Raw genomic sequence first — 16,813 nt, 5'->3', positions numbered from 1 at the left:
TGCTTTCTTTTAATGGACGTTTTGATTATGCAAAAAATTATGGAAAAATATATTCACAATTTTATTTTTTTCCTTTTATCAAATTATAACTTAAAAGTAATGGTGCAGTGGGGCATATTTGTAGGTTTGGCTCTGGATTTACAGATTTTTTCTAACAAAACACATTGTTTATCAAAGTTCAGCAAATGTGTGGATTTGCATATTTAATATGTTGGGAAAGAAGTGCAGATGTATGGTGCTGTTGAGAAGCTATTAGGTTTGCCAAGGCACCAGCCACCTATTGAGGTACCACCACTGGAGAAACAGAACCTTTCAAAAACTGACTGGACAGTCTGTTGTGGGATACTCCTTAATAAGAAGGGCCATTTTTATTACTGGTAGTGTACAGTACATTGAAAATAGTGACTTTTTCTACACATTTCTCTTACATAAAATATCTGAAATTAAATCATCCTAATTATAAATGTTTTTTGTCATCTTTTCCCTATATGGAGTCCAACAGCACTGAATACTGTATACCATAAATTTTCTTTTGTGTAATTTCCAGCATGCTGGGTTTTAAAATGCAAAATGAGATACCGTATATTTTTGTGTATAAGACCACCTTTAGATAAGACAAGGTAAAAAATTGACAAATTTTCGTGAATTTATCTCGTATCTTTAGTATAAGATGACTGCTAGATTACAAAACCATTTGTGTATAGGCCAGCATTTGCAACAACAGGTATCTTATGAAATATTGGTTATGTAAAGATGATGTTATTACAAATGCTTGTATCCTTAGAAATTCAAAATACCATATATAATCATGTATCATGGAACTTTTGAAGACCTAAATTTGAAGCTGATCTTTGGGGTCGCATCATACACGAAATATAAAATTAGTGTATGTAATATTCACATATTAGTATTGTATTATAAAATACAAACGTAATGAATATACATCTCTTCAATGGATCTTTACTTCACTGTATCCAGTAATATTGTATATCACCTATTACTAATTGTATTATAAATTACAAACATAGCGATCATGCTCCATTCACATTGTTTAGGTTTTTGTGAATGTGGACAACGATACCTTCCAGGAATTTTTGTTTCGGCATCAATTTAATTTCTGTTTAAAGATAACCATGGGGGAAGGTTTCGTCCCATTTGCCATACACGTTAAAACAATAGTAAAATGTGTTCTTTCATGCCCAGTAGTTTTGATTAAAATACTTTTCTCTCCAATATTTTTTATGGTCAAGTTTGGTGGCATATCTACTGTAAGTTTAGGAGTTTCATCCATGTTGCCAATGCATAATAATTTATAGTCATTAGTGCTTGAACATTGTTTTCTCAGGTGTAGCTACAACTTGCAGCTTAAATTTAGCAGTATATTTCCTTGCAATCTTTCCTACCATAGCAAATAAGGGTAATGTAAAATGTATATCAGTCCAATTCTACTTAACATCATTTGTGACATAACTACAGTAATTGTTTAATATCGTGCAATGGTTGAAATGCAAGCAAAACAGCTGTTGTTATCTGATTCGGTTGTTCTTGGCCACGGCCTAGACCGTGTTCATAGCAAAACAGTTGTTTCTCATTCGGTTTTTTATGGCAATACTCATTTACTCAACGAGTATAACGTAACTAATGATACTTTTCATTCACTTTTACTTTTTTAACTTATTAACTAGAAGATGGGATAAAGAGATGGAGTAAAAGAGGTTAGTCCATAGTAAGCTGGTCTTTCAAAAAAGGAACTCGCATGACTCACGAGATACATGATAAAATAATTTTTTATGGGTGAAAATTTGGGGATCTCACAATGCGAGATCACACATTAGCAAGTATATACAGTAAACAAGATGACAAAGTCGATTCTATATCATGATTTTGATACACATGTTGCCTAAAAGGGAAACCATTGTTTTGTTTATGTTTCATCACCAATCATTAGCAACCCCTAACAGCAATACAATCAGTATGATAATTATCGTACATAATTATCGTTCATATGACTGAATTGTTCTAAACAGTTACAAACAGCCTGAAATTTTAATGAAAAATGAATATTATGTTATCCTAAATGTTATTACTTCTGTAATTACGCTGTGTTATCGAAAGATAAAGGTTGCTGTGAACGCACCCATAACTCAGTATTTACATTTTGTCAGTTGGCTGTCCTCGCATAGCTAAAAGTTGATTTCATTGATATGGAATTATTCCTTGAATAGGTTATTTATTATGAAGATGTGCCAATAATATACAGTATAAGGTAAAAATTGTTTTATTACCTTTATTATCACTTTATTTCATAATATGAATCTTTTCATGTATGTCTGTGGTTATCGCACCGAGGCCAAGGCTAGCCTACCGATCAACATCGCTTAGAATTCAAGGTTTGATTTTTAGAATGGTAGTACAAGATGACCCCCAATTTTTAGGGGTGAATTTTATGATTTAAAGGTTGTCTTATACATGGAAATATACGGTAATTGTAAGTCAACAACTGGTTCCAAGCCCAGACAAGTGGATGGGATGAGTTCAGAAAAGGCATAAGAAAGTCGTTAAGTGAGAGCTTCATTGATCAGTGTTTCTCAAATGGAATATCCTTCAGTATGCAGAAGTTTACCAGTAACCAGGAGTTGCAAAGAATCTTCAGGAAAAACAGAACTGAAGCATTTGCAGGGAGATAGTTGAAAATGCTGGCAAGAAAGATTGTAAACATGTGTTGTGCATAAAAAGTAGATACAGAGAAGCTTGAACAAAAACAGTAGGTAAAGACTTGAAAAAATATAAATTTTAGTGGAATGGTATCAAGATGAAGTGGAGTTGGTGCAGTAATACCTCACTCTACATCATTTATTTGTTCCAAGGTGCACTTTAAAGTAAAATAATGACCTAGGTCAAATAAGGTCTTTAAAAAACACACCTTAGACACACTAAACCATTGTAAGCAACCCCATAATGCTGGAGCTACATATGTGCAACTGTACAAATATAATGTATAACTTTGTCATATAAATAAGACAGTATTTTAACATGTATAAGCTTTTAAATGGTTTCATACTGTACATTTTGTTACTGTTTTTATTTTATATATTTTATTTTTTTATATAATAAGGATTTTTTATTGATTATGGCACCTGAACATTTGTTGTTGACTGAAATGAAGATGCATAAACCAATTTAAGACAGTATTTATTTTTATTGGTATTTAGAATAAGATCACTGTAACAGCAAAAACATCTTTACTCAGAATGACATAATTGAAGGTATTAATTATTCTGGTTTAGAATGAAATTGTGGAAGATTTAAGAGGAAAGAATACTGAAAGTTAAAAAGATCTAAGGAAAGATGTTGGGGAATGTTCTCAATAAGGATGGTAGGAATACAGGTACTGTTAGGAGGTGACTGAAATAAGAGTCTAGGAATAGGAAGACTTGGTGTTGGGGGACCACATGGCAAAACACAGCTTTGGACAATTAAACCGGGAGGGTGATTTTGTCTGGAATTTTGCCAGAACCAGTTATCATAGTTGCTGAATGTAATGTTGAAGAAACCTAGATGGAAGTTAACATATAAGAGGGAGAAGGTGAGGCACTGATGGAGTTAGGGAAGCTAAGAGGTAGAAGAGAGATAAAGTCATAAGTATAACAGTAAGGAACTAAACTGGTCACAAAAGGAGAATAAAGAGAAAGTGGAAACAACTGTTTTCAGAGGGTATATAATAATCAAAGATATTGTTAAGATAGCAAATCTAAAGTAGGAAAGGGCAAGAGAAAACCAGATTAGTAGAATAGAGTAATACATATTGATTTACTCTTACAGTTAACAAATATTACAGTAGGGCAATGAAAGGGTAAATTAGACAAAATTTGAGTATGGGCACCTGGACTTTTGATGTAGCATTGGCCTAAGGCCTTAACTAAGCTTACCTTTATCACCCTCATACAATTACTGCCTTGCCATCTTTCAGTGTTGTGAATATTGAGTGGTGAAGGTAAGCTCAATGAAGTCTCAGCCATTAGGGGTACGAAGTTTTGGTTCGTGTATCCTAGAAGATTTTTATCAGTTATTCATCTCCCAGTCATTGTCATCATGCTTTGATGCTACTCTGGAAACAGTCCTCCTTTACCTCTCGAAAGCCGCAGTTTCTCACTTTTACTGCATCTGTAAGTCATGATGCATTGTGTTGACTGATTTTTATTATTTTCACAGAGAAGTGCAGGTATCTTCATCCAGTTTTCCTGTGCTGTGAGGAGTGCTGTGGAAGAAGTTTTGTTAGAATCTTTGGGGTTCTTCTTTTGACTCTTTCTTATGGTTTGTTGAGAATGAACCAAATCTTTAGTATCTCCAAGCCAAGCCAATGGTTTTTTGACTGTACCTTTTCCATATGGGACCACTGGACCTTGGACAGTTATTTGTTAGCCAGTTCCAAGCTTTTGATGTGGGGTTACAATGGTCATTTCACTCTTCCTTGTACTCCTTTATTAAACAAGGAACGGAGGCATTTTTACTTTATTTCACTGCTGTATGCCCCTTTTGTTGGTGGCAATTTGTCTATTTGCTTTTCTTCTGCTTCAGACCCAATTCTGTGGGATGCCAAATATCTGGAGAAGTCTGTTGCAAATCTCTTAAGCACAGAAGTGCTACTTCTGGTCCTGTCCTGGCCAGCCCGTTTTCTTTCTTACGGACTTAGGGCAGCGGTGTTCCCCCTCTTGGGCTCGTCTGCTTCATCTTTACACCTAAATATTGATGTGCTATATTATCATGAATAGGTTTGTAATATTTTTCTTTATATTGTCTTTACACTAAAAGTCTGTATGTAAATGCTTTTATCATAAACCAGAGTGCCCTTCTCCCATTCCCACTGTCTCAGATAGTGATTGGCTCAGTACAATGAAGAGCATTTATAAGTACATCCAGTAACAGGGAGTTAGCTTGCTGAGCATGCACTTTCTTTTAAATGAAATTACTTTAAAACCTTGTTGATTTTCCATAGTGGATTCAAGGATAATATAAGTGTTGATAGAAAGTTATGAATTTTATAGTTGGTTATATCCATTGTAGGGTTTAGAGTTGAAAAATTCCCGTTATATCCATTGTAGGGTTTAGAGTTGAAAAATGTCCTCTTCATTCATGTTATATTTAGTAACTAAGTGTAAACATAAATCTTTTTAGGAAGTCATAAGTAATTTAGTTGACAGAGGTGGTGAGTAATGTAACAATGTAGTAGATTATTTTGCACAGTTGGTGTATTTTGTTACTGAAAAACACTTTCACTTTGGCAGAGGAAGCGTTGCAGAGATGTTGGTGTCTGGGGGCCAGTCTCAAACTTGGCTTGTTGGTAATAAGCTTATTACTATAACTACCTCTGGCTGCTCACAGAGACCTCTTAAATATGGATTATGTGATAAGTGCTTGCAGTTGTGCAATCTAGAAAAGGTAAGGTTTTATATGCTTTGAGAGATTATAAGTTGGTTTAATGTTCTCATTGATTGATGATAATGATAAAAGTTTCCTTTGGTGAAAGAACATTAATTTTTATTACATATACCATTTTTTCCTTCAATTAATCATTGCAGGAAGCCCAGCACCTGAACCTTTCATATCCAGCACAGTTAGCGCTAGTCGTAGACGTCATCGCTCAGAATTTCATAGAACCATATCACATGAGGTAATTTTTTTATTTTCTGTTCCCAGTTGTGAAACTGTATGTACTTAGTGCTGTAATAATAGTCTAGGTGCCTTTATGCTTTTTTCATCTTGCTAGAACCCTAAGATTTTGGGTTGGAAGGGTTTGTCAGTTATTTTTGCCTGATAATATTGCATAAAGTTTTTGTTCAGTTAAGACTTGGGAATTCATAGAATGCAGTAAGCCTTTTTACTCCAGAGTTAATTGACTGAAGGTCCTGCTGGAAGAACTGAATATTCTGAACAAATATATTTGTTGAATATGCACTTTTATGAAGAAATATAGTTTTGTGTATGCTTTCATCTTATCAAGCGTTAAACTTAGAGTAGTCAGTTTTAATTTCAAGTGGAGGAGGTAAATCCATTTTTCCTATGAAAACCCAGTATGACCAGCCATTTTCATATTGATGGGAGAAATCCACTTAACTGTTACTTAATAGGTTTCCTCTCCTCCTTCCCAAGAATTACGAGTTATACATTTCACTAATCTTTTCTGTTAAATTATTTTTTAAAAACGCTTTGATCTGTTTTTTTCACTTAATTAACCTCTGTAACTGCATCTTTGAATCCCAACATTGCTTACTCCATCAACCATCCTCAACTTCACATGTACTACAGTCCAACCTCTTAAATCTGGGAACCTTGGGACCAGGCCACTGCCCGACCACAGAAAATCCCGGAATATTGAATACATCCTTAAAAAATGAAGTCCCTATGTAAACATATTCTTGCAAGCTAATTCCACATACAAATAGCCTAGTTGCCAACTTAGCCTACTACTTGGCTAAGTTATTTTCAGTTTATCATTTTATAACTTCATACTGTATATATAAAAGTAACTTACCAAGTGCTTACGTAGCTGTAGTTTCAAACTATTGCGGCAGCCTAAATTCAAAATTTGTTTTGTGTAGGTGACTAGTCCTGCCCACTAACGGGAATACCAGGAATGACTTAGCAGACAATCTTATTCTGTTTCTGCCATGCTTGGTGTAAACATCGAGTATTTGCAGCAGCTTTTTTCATTATTCAGTGGTTACCTAACCGGATTTCGGTGAAGCATTATTACTGATTTTCATGTAGCCTTCAAGCTTACGGCTTTCAGAATCGGTATTTTATTGTTCTTTTATTAGGATCTTATTCAAGTTTATCATATTTTGCTACAGTAGCAAATTTGCAATCAATGATTAACTCACCTTTACTGAGTAGCATAATAAAACGTTTAATTTGATACCACCTTTCCGAGTAGCATAATAAACGTAAACATTGCATCCGCTACCATCTTTGCCAAGTAGTGTAATAAAACGTAAACTTGTTCATACACAGAACAAACCTGGGGTCCTAACATTAGGATAAGTCTTCTAACACCAGCTGGAACAGGTAAAAAATTCAATAGAATTGCATATGCAAGGAACTGTTGGCACCTGTCCTCTGTCACAAGTTAGGTGGAACAGCCACTGACCCAAGCTGGGACTTGTGACGTATCAGTTTTCTTCTTATTGCCTTTGAGTGAGGATGTCTTGTTGTTTCTTTCCTCCCTAAAGCCGTCTCTTTGTTTGCCTGTGTTTCTTTCTGTGTTTCAGTGTGAAGGTTTTGTGGACATGTTGGGAAGAGTTGTGTTTATCATGGGTACCCAAAACCCTGCTAGCTCCATCTGTTTCCGTAAACCTCAGAGGTTGTGCCCTGGTGCTGGAGGATTCCCTTGTTCTCACTTCCTATCCTCCATGAACACGAATCCACATTCAGCTTGCAGTAGGTGCAGAGTGTCGTTCTTGGTCAGTGGATCAGTGGAAGAGGTTCTCAGAGAAGGGTCAGCACCAGAGGAAGACAAAAACACCAGCCTTGTTGATTGATTCTGTGTCTCCTCCTTCATCTTTTCAGCCTCCTCTGAGGCTGCCCCTTTTTTTGAAGGCCCTGTTCCAGTTGGTTCACCTTTGGTAGATTTTCCCATACCGCTTCCTGTTCTTCCAACAATTTGTCAAGGATGTATCGGGAGGGGTTTCGAGAGAATTTTTGTCTAATTTTGCCCCTTCTTTCCCTTTGGGGAGGGAGGGGGGGGGATCACCACCTTTGTCCCTCTTTCCAGCCTCTGATGTGCAAAAGATGGGGAGTATTTGGGCATCATTAGGCCTATCAAGAAAAACAACCTTGGATGGCCTGTTGTCTCAATACTTGGCTTCCCGATACCCAGTACAGTACCATCTTCCATGGCTGTTCCCTCTCCCTGGACCTCCACTATATGGGGTGTAGTGCTGTGACATCTAGCGAGATGCATATGGTACCAACTGCTCATCATTATGGGTCACCCCTTGGTTTGCCATCAGTGGTATCAACAGCCTCCTCTCGTGATTCATCTGCTGTTGTGACGTCACAGCCAGTTCCCTCCGTGATGTCACCTTCAGCTTTGTCAACCTTTGTGGCGTCACAGCCTGCTGCTACTATGATGTTGTCTGCTGCGCCATGTGCGGATTTCTTGATCAAAGCAGTGTTGGCGAGACTGGATTCGGTGGTTGAGGAGAAATGTATTCTTGCTTGTAAGAAGAGACATAATCCTCTGCACCTTCTTCATCATCATCTTCATCGTCGCCTACGTCACAGACACCTGTGTCCCCTGTATGTGCTGTGGTCAAGCATTGGAGAATTAGGGACTTCGTGTCAGGTCCTAGTGCCAAAAAAAAAAAAAGATCATTTCTTCTTCTTCGAGCCAGGATAGTCACATCCCAGTTAAAAGGAGTGTTACAGCATCGGCAGTGGCTCCCAAGTCTTAACTTTGCATGACCGTGGTTCTCCCGCGTTCGTTCGTCCTCAGAATACTACGGACGTAGGGGATGTTCGAACCACCTCCTGGTGGGACAGTTTGTATCTAGCCTAGTGTGAAAGTGAAATGAATGAGATGACTCGTCTCTTCTTTTCTCCTTTCTGTCTTCTTCTTTACCTAAAGGCAGTATGCAGTTTGTTCCATCATGAACTGAAATGGGCATGATACAGGTGAGTGCAGTGGCCATGCAGTTATAGTAATCATTAATGAATGAAGTTACCTTTCAGTAGCAGAACATTCCTTTCTTTAGCAAGGAGAGAGGGGGATGATGACAAACTTACATAGGTGGCTACGTTGGTTTGTTATTTGAACAGATAGCTCTCCATCATTCCACTTATGCGGTGAACTTGGGTAATGTATTGAAACCGACAAGTCTGAACCTAAGTCATGCACATATCTAGGGTTCAGAGGTGTTGGTTGTCTTTCTTAGATTTCTGTTATACAAGAAGAATGACCAGGTGTGGCAAACCTCCAATCGGTTATGATACTCACCTCCCACCAAGAGTAAGTTTATCCTAATGTTAAGACCCCAGGTTTGTTACGTGTATGAACAAATCACAAATTTTAAAAATTACAGTACTTGTATTTTTTATAAATAACAAACCTGCAGTCTTAACATTTAAGGCCCACCTTTAACCACCCCTCTGACAGTTTAACCTGGATTGGAAGAATACTGATATGTCACGAATCCCAGCTTGGGTTGGTTGTTGTTCCACCTAACTTGTGGCAGAGGACAGATGCCATCAGTTCCTTGCATATACAGTTCTATTGATTTTTTTACCAGTTCGGCTGGCGCTAGAAGATTTATCCAAATTTTAAGACTGCAGGTTTGTTAGTTATGAAAAATACAAATTATTTTAAAAATTTGTGATATTACGTTCACTACTGAACCGACATTTTTGGTAATGAAATACCTATCTGCAAGTCTCAAATAATGTTTTTAGGAGTTGAGATTTGTCTGTATGAGGTACGCTATATACTTATAACATTTGTCGGCAAAGAATTAATTAAACAACTTATTTTTACACTTTCCTTTGCAGAGGACTGAAAAGTATAAGGGCAAGACTGCAGTAGGAGAGATTGTGCTTATGTTTTGGTTATGATGAGCTTTAGCAAGAGAAGACGTTCTCGACAGCTGAGAACCGTGCTCTGGTACTTGCTTCGGCAGTACATGTACTAAAACAAGGATGACAAGAATTCTGGAGAGTTCCACATTTTTTAGCAATCTGGCTTCTAGCTCATACTATGAGCACCCGGTAGCACTCACCTGGCACCAACTACAGAGCGCTCGGCGCCAGTTACTGAGATCCTGGCACCAACTCTCTCGTACTGCTAGCCCTCCTGCCGTTTTTATTCACTTGCTCCTGCTCCTGGCTACCCCGCTTCCTTCCCATGCCATTTGCCAGTCTTGTGTCTGGGTTAACAGAAGTTAACCTTATAATAATAAAGTTGTTGTGCAGTTTAGGAGGTGGCTACTTGTCCCCTGATGCTTCTAGACGAAGGTCCCTGTCAGACTCCCCAGCACTGGGAGGAGGCATACTGGAAGTCCAAGGGGGGGTTGGGGGTTTACTCATGGGTAGTCACCCCCTCAGTTGAGCCTGTTGTCTGGTCCCAGGCATCGACAGACAGCCATTGGTAAGGCATTTTGATGGATGAGTAGTGGAGGCGGCGGCTGCTCGTCCCGCCGACTCTCCTAGACGAAGGTCCCTGTCAGACTCCCCTAAACCTGGGAGGAGGCAAACCGGAGGTCCAGGTGGATCCCAGGACTTGGCGGAAAGCCACTGGAAAGGCACCCAACTTGGAGTGCATAGTTTATCATCCAGTGACTCAGATTCCAGTGCGAGCAGGGTTTGCAGTTGGTGCTTTAAAGGTACATCTAGGCCATTGAAAAGGCCTGTATCCGCTGATGAACATGTTTCCCTGCTTCTGTGTAAGCAGACTAGAGATCAGGAGCTTAGTCCTGAACCTTCGTGCAGTTTTTGGGGCAACTTTTATGTCCCAAATTTATGAGCTTGTTGAAGAATCTCCCACCCTTGGCATTTCTTTGTCCTCCAAGAAGTTTCTCAGGGAGTTGAGAGGTTGACTTTTGTGAAAATGGAGCAAGACAAGTGTCTTTGGATTTTCCGGCAATGGAACTAGTCCTCCTTGTCAAAGATCTTGTCAAGATTTTAAAGTAAGGTTGTTTCTTGACTTGCGGCAGGAGCATGGGTCACACAGTTGCAACCAGCTACTTTCAGGTGGTTCTTTAATTTCTAGCCCTCTTTTTTTTTTTTACTCGGAACAGTAGTATATGAGTCTATGGGGAATTCTGTTGTCCACCGACACGTTAGTCTAGTTAGAAAGGCTTCATAGGAGAGTTTTGCAATTCCATCATCCAGTTCCAAGATTTTACAGTGCAGACAGAAAGCGCTGTAATGCTTTTGGTTCTTCACGGCCGCTGAAGATACACGCAGTTGATGGTTGCCATTCTTCCTCTTTCTGTCAGCGGTAAGAAGAACAGCTTCTTCTCACAGCCTTCCTGGTTATCAGCAGGGGTTCCGTTCTGACGGTGTGATGATGACTGAAAATCGGCGAATTTTAGAGACAGGATCTTCCAGTTCGGGGATCTAGACTTTAGCCTCTACGGCACAAGTCTTCTCTCGAGTCCCCTCCTCTTACATTTTTCTTCTTTTTCTGGCCACGAACATCAGTTTTTTCCTGGACGTCTGACTTATTTGACTCCCTTTGAAGGAAATTGCTTGAAGGTTCTGATCACAAGACAACTGGGGCAAGGAAACACAATCGGACTCCATCATTTTTTCCAAAGCCCCAGATTCAAGTCAGACGTGCGGTGGTGGCTGTCCAAACTAACTATTTTTTCGGGATGTGTCCCCGGAAGAAAGGAGTCTTCACATCTATGTCAGAGAGCTGAAGGCAATTCACCTAGGACTTTAGTGCTTCTTGATCCGCGTTCACTCCTAGACTGGGGTAATCCATTTTGTCTAGACCACAGTCCTAACGTTCATTACGTTAGTAAGGAGACACTTTCTCTCATTTTCTCTCCACGAAACAGCAAGAGAACTTCTACTGTGACAATCAGAGTTTTTCTAGTCTCGATTTATTCTGGCCAACTAATAAGTTGTGGCGGACGAATGGAACTGTCAGAAGTTTGTTCTTACAACCGAGTGGACCTTGAATCCCCTGGTCTGTCAGGATCTGTGGAATCTATGGGGCAGGCTGACTAACATGGGCAGCTGACTCCATGGAGTAAGTGCAGTCCAATTTGGACCCCTAAGCCTTTTCTGTCCTTCAACATAGCCAAGGAAGTGCAGAACAAGTTTCAGGCTCTTTGCAACATTATGATGACCCTCATAGCCCTGTTCTGAACTCTCCATGACTCCTTCCCCAATCCGTGTCTACTCAGTCATTCTCACTTCAAGAGATATCACCAAGGGTGGCTCGCTCTTGTCCGGTCAGGCATCAAATTGTCCAGAAGCTTGTCAGAACAAGGGGGTTTTTCTAGACGTTCTATTGTAACACAGACATCAACCGTCTAGTTCTGTCTACCAGAATAAGAGAGCGATTTTCTGTATCTGATGTCTCAGAATCTACGTTCCTCTTTGAGACATTTGTGACCCGAATTAAAGATTACCTCTTTTAGCTAAGGAGATCTAAAGCATCTCTTATTCCTCCACTAAAGGGTGTTGAGCTAAGTTTAATACAGTTTTAGGCATCAAGTCATTTGACTAGTCATAGCAATGTCCAGTCTCCTGGAACCTGGATGTAGTTTTGAAGTGACTGACAGGTTCCTCTTTTGATTACTGTGTTCCTCTTCTCAGGAAAGACCTTAACTGGAAGGCTATCTTCCTGCTAACCTTGGCTTCTGCTAGACATTTTAGTTTTTTAGTTGTGGACATAAGAATCTTGTCTCTTTTACCAGCTTTAAGAAATAGTCTAGAAATGTTCAAGTTAAGAATAGAATTAGTATTGTTGTTCTGTTTCAATCTTATTTTTATAAAAATTTTAAATTGCCATTTTGTGAAGATTAAGATGATTTTGACACATGTTGGGGTACTAAAGGTGAATTATTATTATTATTATTATTATTATTATTATTATTATTATTATTAACTTATACCACATGAAACAAGCCCACAGGAGCCATTGACTTGAAATTCAAGCTTCCAAAGAATATGGTATTCATTAGGAAGAAGTAAGAGGAAGTAAAGGGAAATATAGAAAGAAGAGAGCCCACTTATTAAAAAAGAAAAAACAAATTAATGAATAGATGAAAATGAATTAAAATGCAAGGAGAATAGTATTAGGGTAGTATTGCATTGCATCTTCGCTTGAACTTTTGAAGTTCCAATTGCATGACATCTTTTGGGAGGCTGTTCCACAGTCCAACAGTGTGAGGAATGAAGGATCTCTGGAGCTGAGGAGTTCAACAGCGAGGCACATTTACTGCATATTGGTGCTGGCATTGTTCAGTGAACAGGGATAGGTGAATAGAAGATAACTATATTTTGAAAGTATAGGCAGTCCCTGGTTTACAACGGGGGTTCCGTTTTTACGCCGCGTCATAGACCGAAAAATCGTAGAAAATCATAAAAAATCTTAAGAAAACCTTAATTTTAATGCTTTGGGTGTATTGAAAATGATGTAAACTGCATTTTTATTGAGTTTTTCATCAAAAAACCTCCAAATTTTGATTATTCTGCCATTTTGAAGCCATATTTCTTCCATTGGATCGGCGTAGGATGCATCGTAACCCTGGAACATGCATCGTAAACCGGGAAATAATTTCTGATGAATATATTTGAAAAGCATTACAACCTCGGAATGTCGGAAGCCGGACCCGTCGTAAACCGGGGACTGCCTGTATGATGCATTTCTTCAAATATTTTTGATAGTTTTAAAGTAATAATGGTGTAATTCACTTTTTTTCAGGCCAACTTCAAACCTCAAAGTAAAGATGACCTCCATATGAGAAATGTGAAGAGAGCGAGTGGAGATATTCTTTCAGGGCTTGGAGATCAAGGTGTGTAAAACAAATATTTATTTTAGAACACTATCATCTATAGTATGTCTATAAAGTCATGGTGCAATTTAAAATACTTGTAGCTTCATAAATATGTATGATAGAATTAATCTGTGAAAAGGGATGAGAGAAGAATGACCAAAATTTTTTATTCGTCTTATTGATTTTCAACATTTTCACCATCATTACTAATACAAAGAGAAATACGATTCTTAGTTCTCAGAAAACATTTTCCAGCTGATTTTCAGTACTTTCAATCACATCAGTTATCCTTGCTTGCAAGTTTTCAATCACTTCGGTTATCCTTGCTGTGGAGTCAAATCAGGTGAATGTGGAGGCCAAAATATTGTCGATCTCTTCCAGTCCATCTGTTAGAGAATTTCTTATTAGAAACTGCCTAACTTGCAGAGAAAAGTGTAAAGGTGCACCATCCTGTTGAAAAAAGTATTTTTGACGTGAAACTTACCCTCCATCATTAGCATTACCTGCGGCTACTTGGCGCAGGTTCGACAAGTGTTCAAATTGAAATAATCGTTAACGAGCGAAACTCTCCAAATAGTTACTCCCCCACCCTTTAGGGGGTGGGGATAAGACAGCGAGTGTTATGGTCGATCAGTTGTCTCTTGTCGGTGAAATTGGCCAGGTGTGTAGACAAGTGCTCTAATATTTGTGTTTGTTTTCCGGGTTAACGATTGGACGGTATGGTTTTGTTCTGTATTTGGCAGTATGGATTCTTCTTCTCTACCTTCCTTATCGAAATCTGTTAGATTTTGTAAGGTAAGTTACAAGACCAGATTGAGTAATTGACGTACATGCATGACATACTTGCATGGATCATCGAGAGGTGATAACGATTCTGACAACCTTTGTGATTATTGCAAGTTTGGTAATTGACGCACTTACTTACACACGAACTTGCATGGATCATCAAGAGGTGATTTGCGATTCTGACAGCCTTTGTGATCATTACAAGGATTGGACTTTGAGAGAGCTACAGAGAATAAATTGCCAAGTTAGAAGAGGGAGACTTAGGAGAGTGTAAATGAACAGTGTTGAATCTATGTTTTCTTTAGAATTAACACCTGGTCAAGAAGTTAGAGATTAGTCTATAGTTTCTTCTGTAGAAGATGTAGATCCTTATATATCCAAATTTCAGCTCAGGGTAATAGCTAGATTTGACGCAATTAGATTGAGCCGGTTAAATCTAGATTGAATTGTGTGTAACTATTTGAGTCGTTTACTCTGTGTGTCCAGTGCATTGGCAAGGATAGTGTCCTCTCGTTCCTTTGGCCACTCTGCGGACGCAGCCTTGTCCTGTCCCATCGGTTCCACCTGCTGACAGGCCTGGTAGCCCCGGGTGTTTCCAGACGAGGACTAACATCCCAGTATGTTCAAGGACTGTGCCTTCTGTCTCCTGTCTTTGTTTTCAGTCCTCCATGAACAGAGTTAGATCGTGGTCGCATAGGACAGTTATTATAGGTTGAGATCTTGTGTTTGACCCCGTCAGCCCACAGTTATTCTAGTGATTCATCTGAACCTGATACAATGGTGATCCATTGTGAGTGCTGCCAGCGTGCAAGTTGCTGCACCTGCTAGCACAAGGCTTCACTCCTGCTAGCACGCAAGGCGAAGCACCTACATCCGTCACTAGCAGTCCTGGGTCTGTAGTTAGCTATCAGAGTCAGCATTTGCGGTAGTTCTCCCCTTTTATCACCGATGATCCGAGTTTGTTTTGACTAGGCCACTGTTATGTCAGTTCCCATTCTGTTGTGGTTTTCAAGCTTAGGCTAAGTGTGCCAGATATTAGTTTTCGCCTGTTAGTCTGTGAGTTTCAGCAAACAGTGAAAGTTCGTATGGGTGTCAGGAGTCCGAACGAGTCCAAAGGGCCGGCAGCGAGTCCATGCGGTTTTCTGCGAGTCTGTGTGACAGGCGGCATGTGTGTCTGCGATTCTGCAGGTTTCTGTATGGCCAGCGGTGAGTCTGAGCGGTTTTCTGTGAGTCCTTGGGAGTCCGCATTGGTGGCGGTGAGTCCGTGCAGTTGTCTGTGAGTCTGCAGGTACCTCTTGGCCTGAAGCGAGTCCGCTAGGGTGTCAGCAAGTCAGCACAGTTGGGTGCTAGTCCAAATGGCTGGCAGCAAGTCCGAACGGTTGTCTGCGAGTCCACACTTTTGTCTGTGATTCCACACAGACGTTAGCAAGTCCAAAGCTTCAGTAAGTCCGCATGACACTTCAGCGAGTCCGCACAAGGAGTCTGTGAGCCCTCTATTAAGAGAGCTTTTGACTTTCTCTGTCAGCTCTATTAGGAGAACTTTAGCTCCTGGTCTTGGGAGACCATTTGTTTCTGGGGCTACTTTTGTCCATGCTCTTCCTGACAGCATTCTCCTTTGCCTCCTTTTCAGAAAACATTTAGTCTACACTCATTTTAAGGAATTAGTTCAGTTGTGCTTAGACAAATTCCTCAGTACTTCCTTTAATTTGTCTGTTTCTGGACTTGGGAGACTTGACTCAGTGGGAATGTTTGGCCAAAGATTCTTCTTTTTGAAAGTCCCCTCTCGTCTCCCTTGCTGTCTGCTAGGAAGACTATGGTGGTCAAGCAAGGGATGTTTTCTCCCCCTCTTTTCACAGTCCAGCTCTTAGAGTCCTTGTTTGTCCAAACAGGAAAGGTACATTTGTGTCTGCTAAGCCACTTTTCTTGTTTCAGGAGCCCGAGAATGTGTTAAATTTGGCTAACGCCATCAAAGCTCTACTCTTCAGTGCTTTGTGCTGAGTACTGTTAGTGTTTGTAGGAGTTGGGCAGGCTCCCTCCTTGTACCAGGGATCCTTGATAAGCCCTAAAGGTTTTTGTTTCCTTAACAAGGCTTTTTTTGGGATGAGATAGGTTAGCTGGCTCATCCTTTGGGAAGGAATAGACGAGAAGCTATCTGTTATCAATAGCTACGGGGACAGGGAAGGAGACACTGAAGACCGAATTAGTACTTTTCTCCTTTCCCAGTCCACTGAGATGGTAATTCTTTAGGGATTAGTTGTAGTTTTAGTCCCCATCAACTTTGCAGGACTGAGGCACAGAGGCCAAACTTGCCATTCTGCATTGCATAATCTTAACCAATGGCTAATTCAGGGTCCATGCTCCACCTCCCTGCAATAGTGGACCTCACCTGATGAAGATCCTCGCTGACAAGAACTTGCCATGGGATCGTATGCAACAGGTAAGCAGCGATATGAATATTTCTAATATCTGATAATTTTATTAAAGGGAAATCTCTTGCCCTTCTCCTGCACACAAGTGTTAAA

The 16,813-nt window shown here is 39.6% G+C and overlaps 1 protein-coding gene across 1 annotated transcript in view; it reads left to right on the top strand.

Annotated features, from left to right (window-relative positions):
- gig (tuberin) overlaps nt 1-16,813 on the top strand; it is a 103,938-nt gene that overhangs the window by 48,888 nt on the left and 38,237 nt on the right. The window contains exons 21-23 of the mRNA XM_067095929.1: nt 5,286-5,444; nt 5,584-5,671; nt 13,433-13,523. Coding sequence (XP_066952030.1) covers nt 5,286-5,444; nt 5,584-5,671; nt 13,433-13,523 — 338 coding nt within the window. The remainder of the gene's footprint in view (nt 1-5,285; nt 5,445-5,583; nt 5,672-13,432; nt 13,524-16,813) is intronic.

This window comes from Macrobrachium rosenbergii, chromosome 52 (assembly GCF_040412425.1).
Source record: "Macrobrachium rosenbergii isolate ZJJX-2024 chromosome 52, ASM4041242v1, whole genome shotgun sequence".
Taxonomy (NCBI): domain Eukaryota; kingdom Metazoa; phylum Arthropoda; class Malacostraca; order Decapoda; family Palaemonidae; genus Macrobrachium; species Macrobrachium rosenbergii.
The sequence above is the reverse complement of the archived record's forward strand: the minus strand, read 5'-3'. Positions and strand labels throughout refer to the sequence as shown.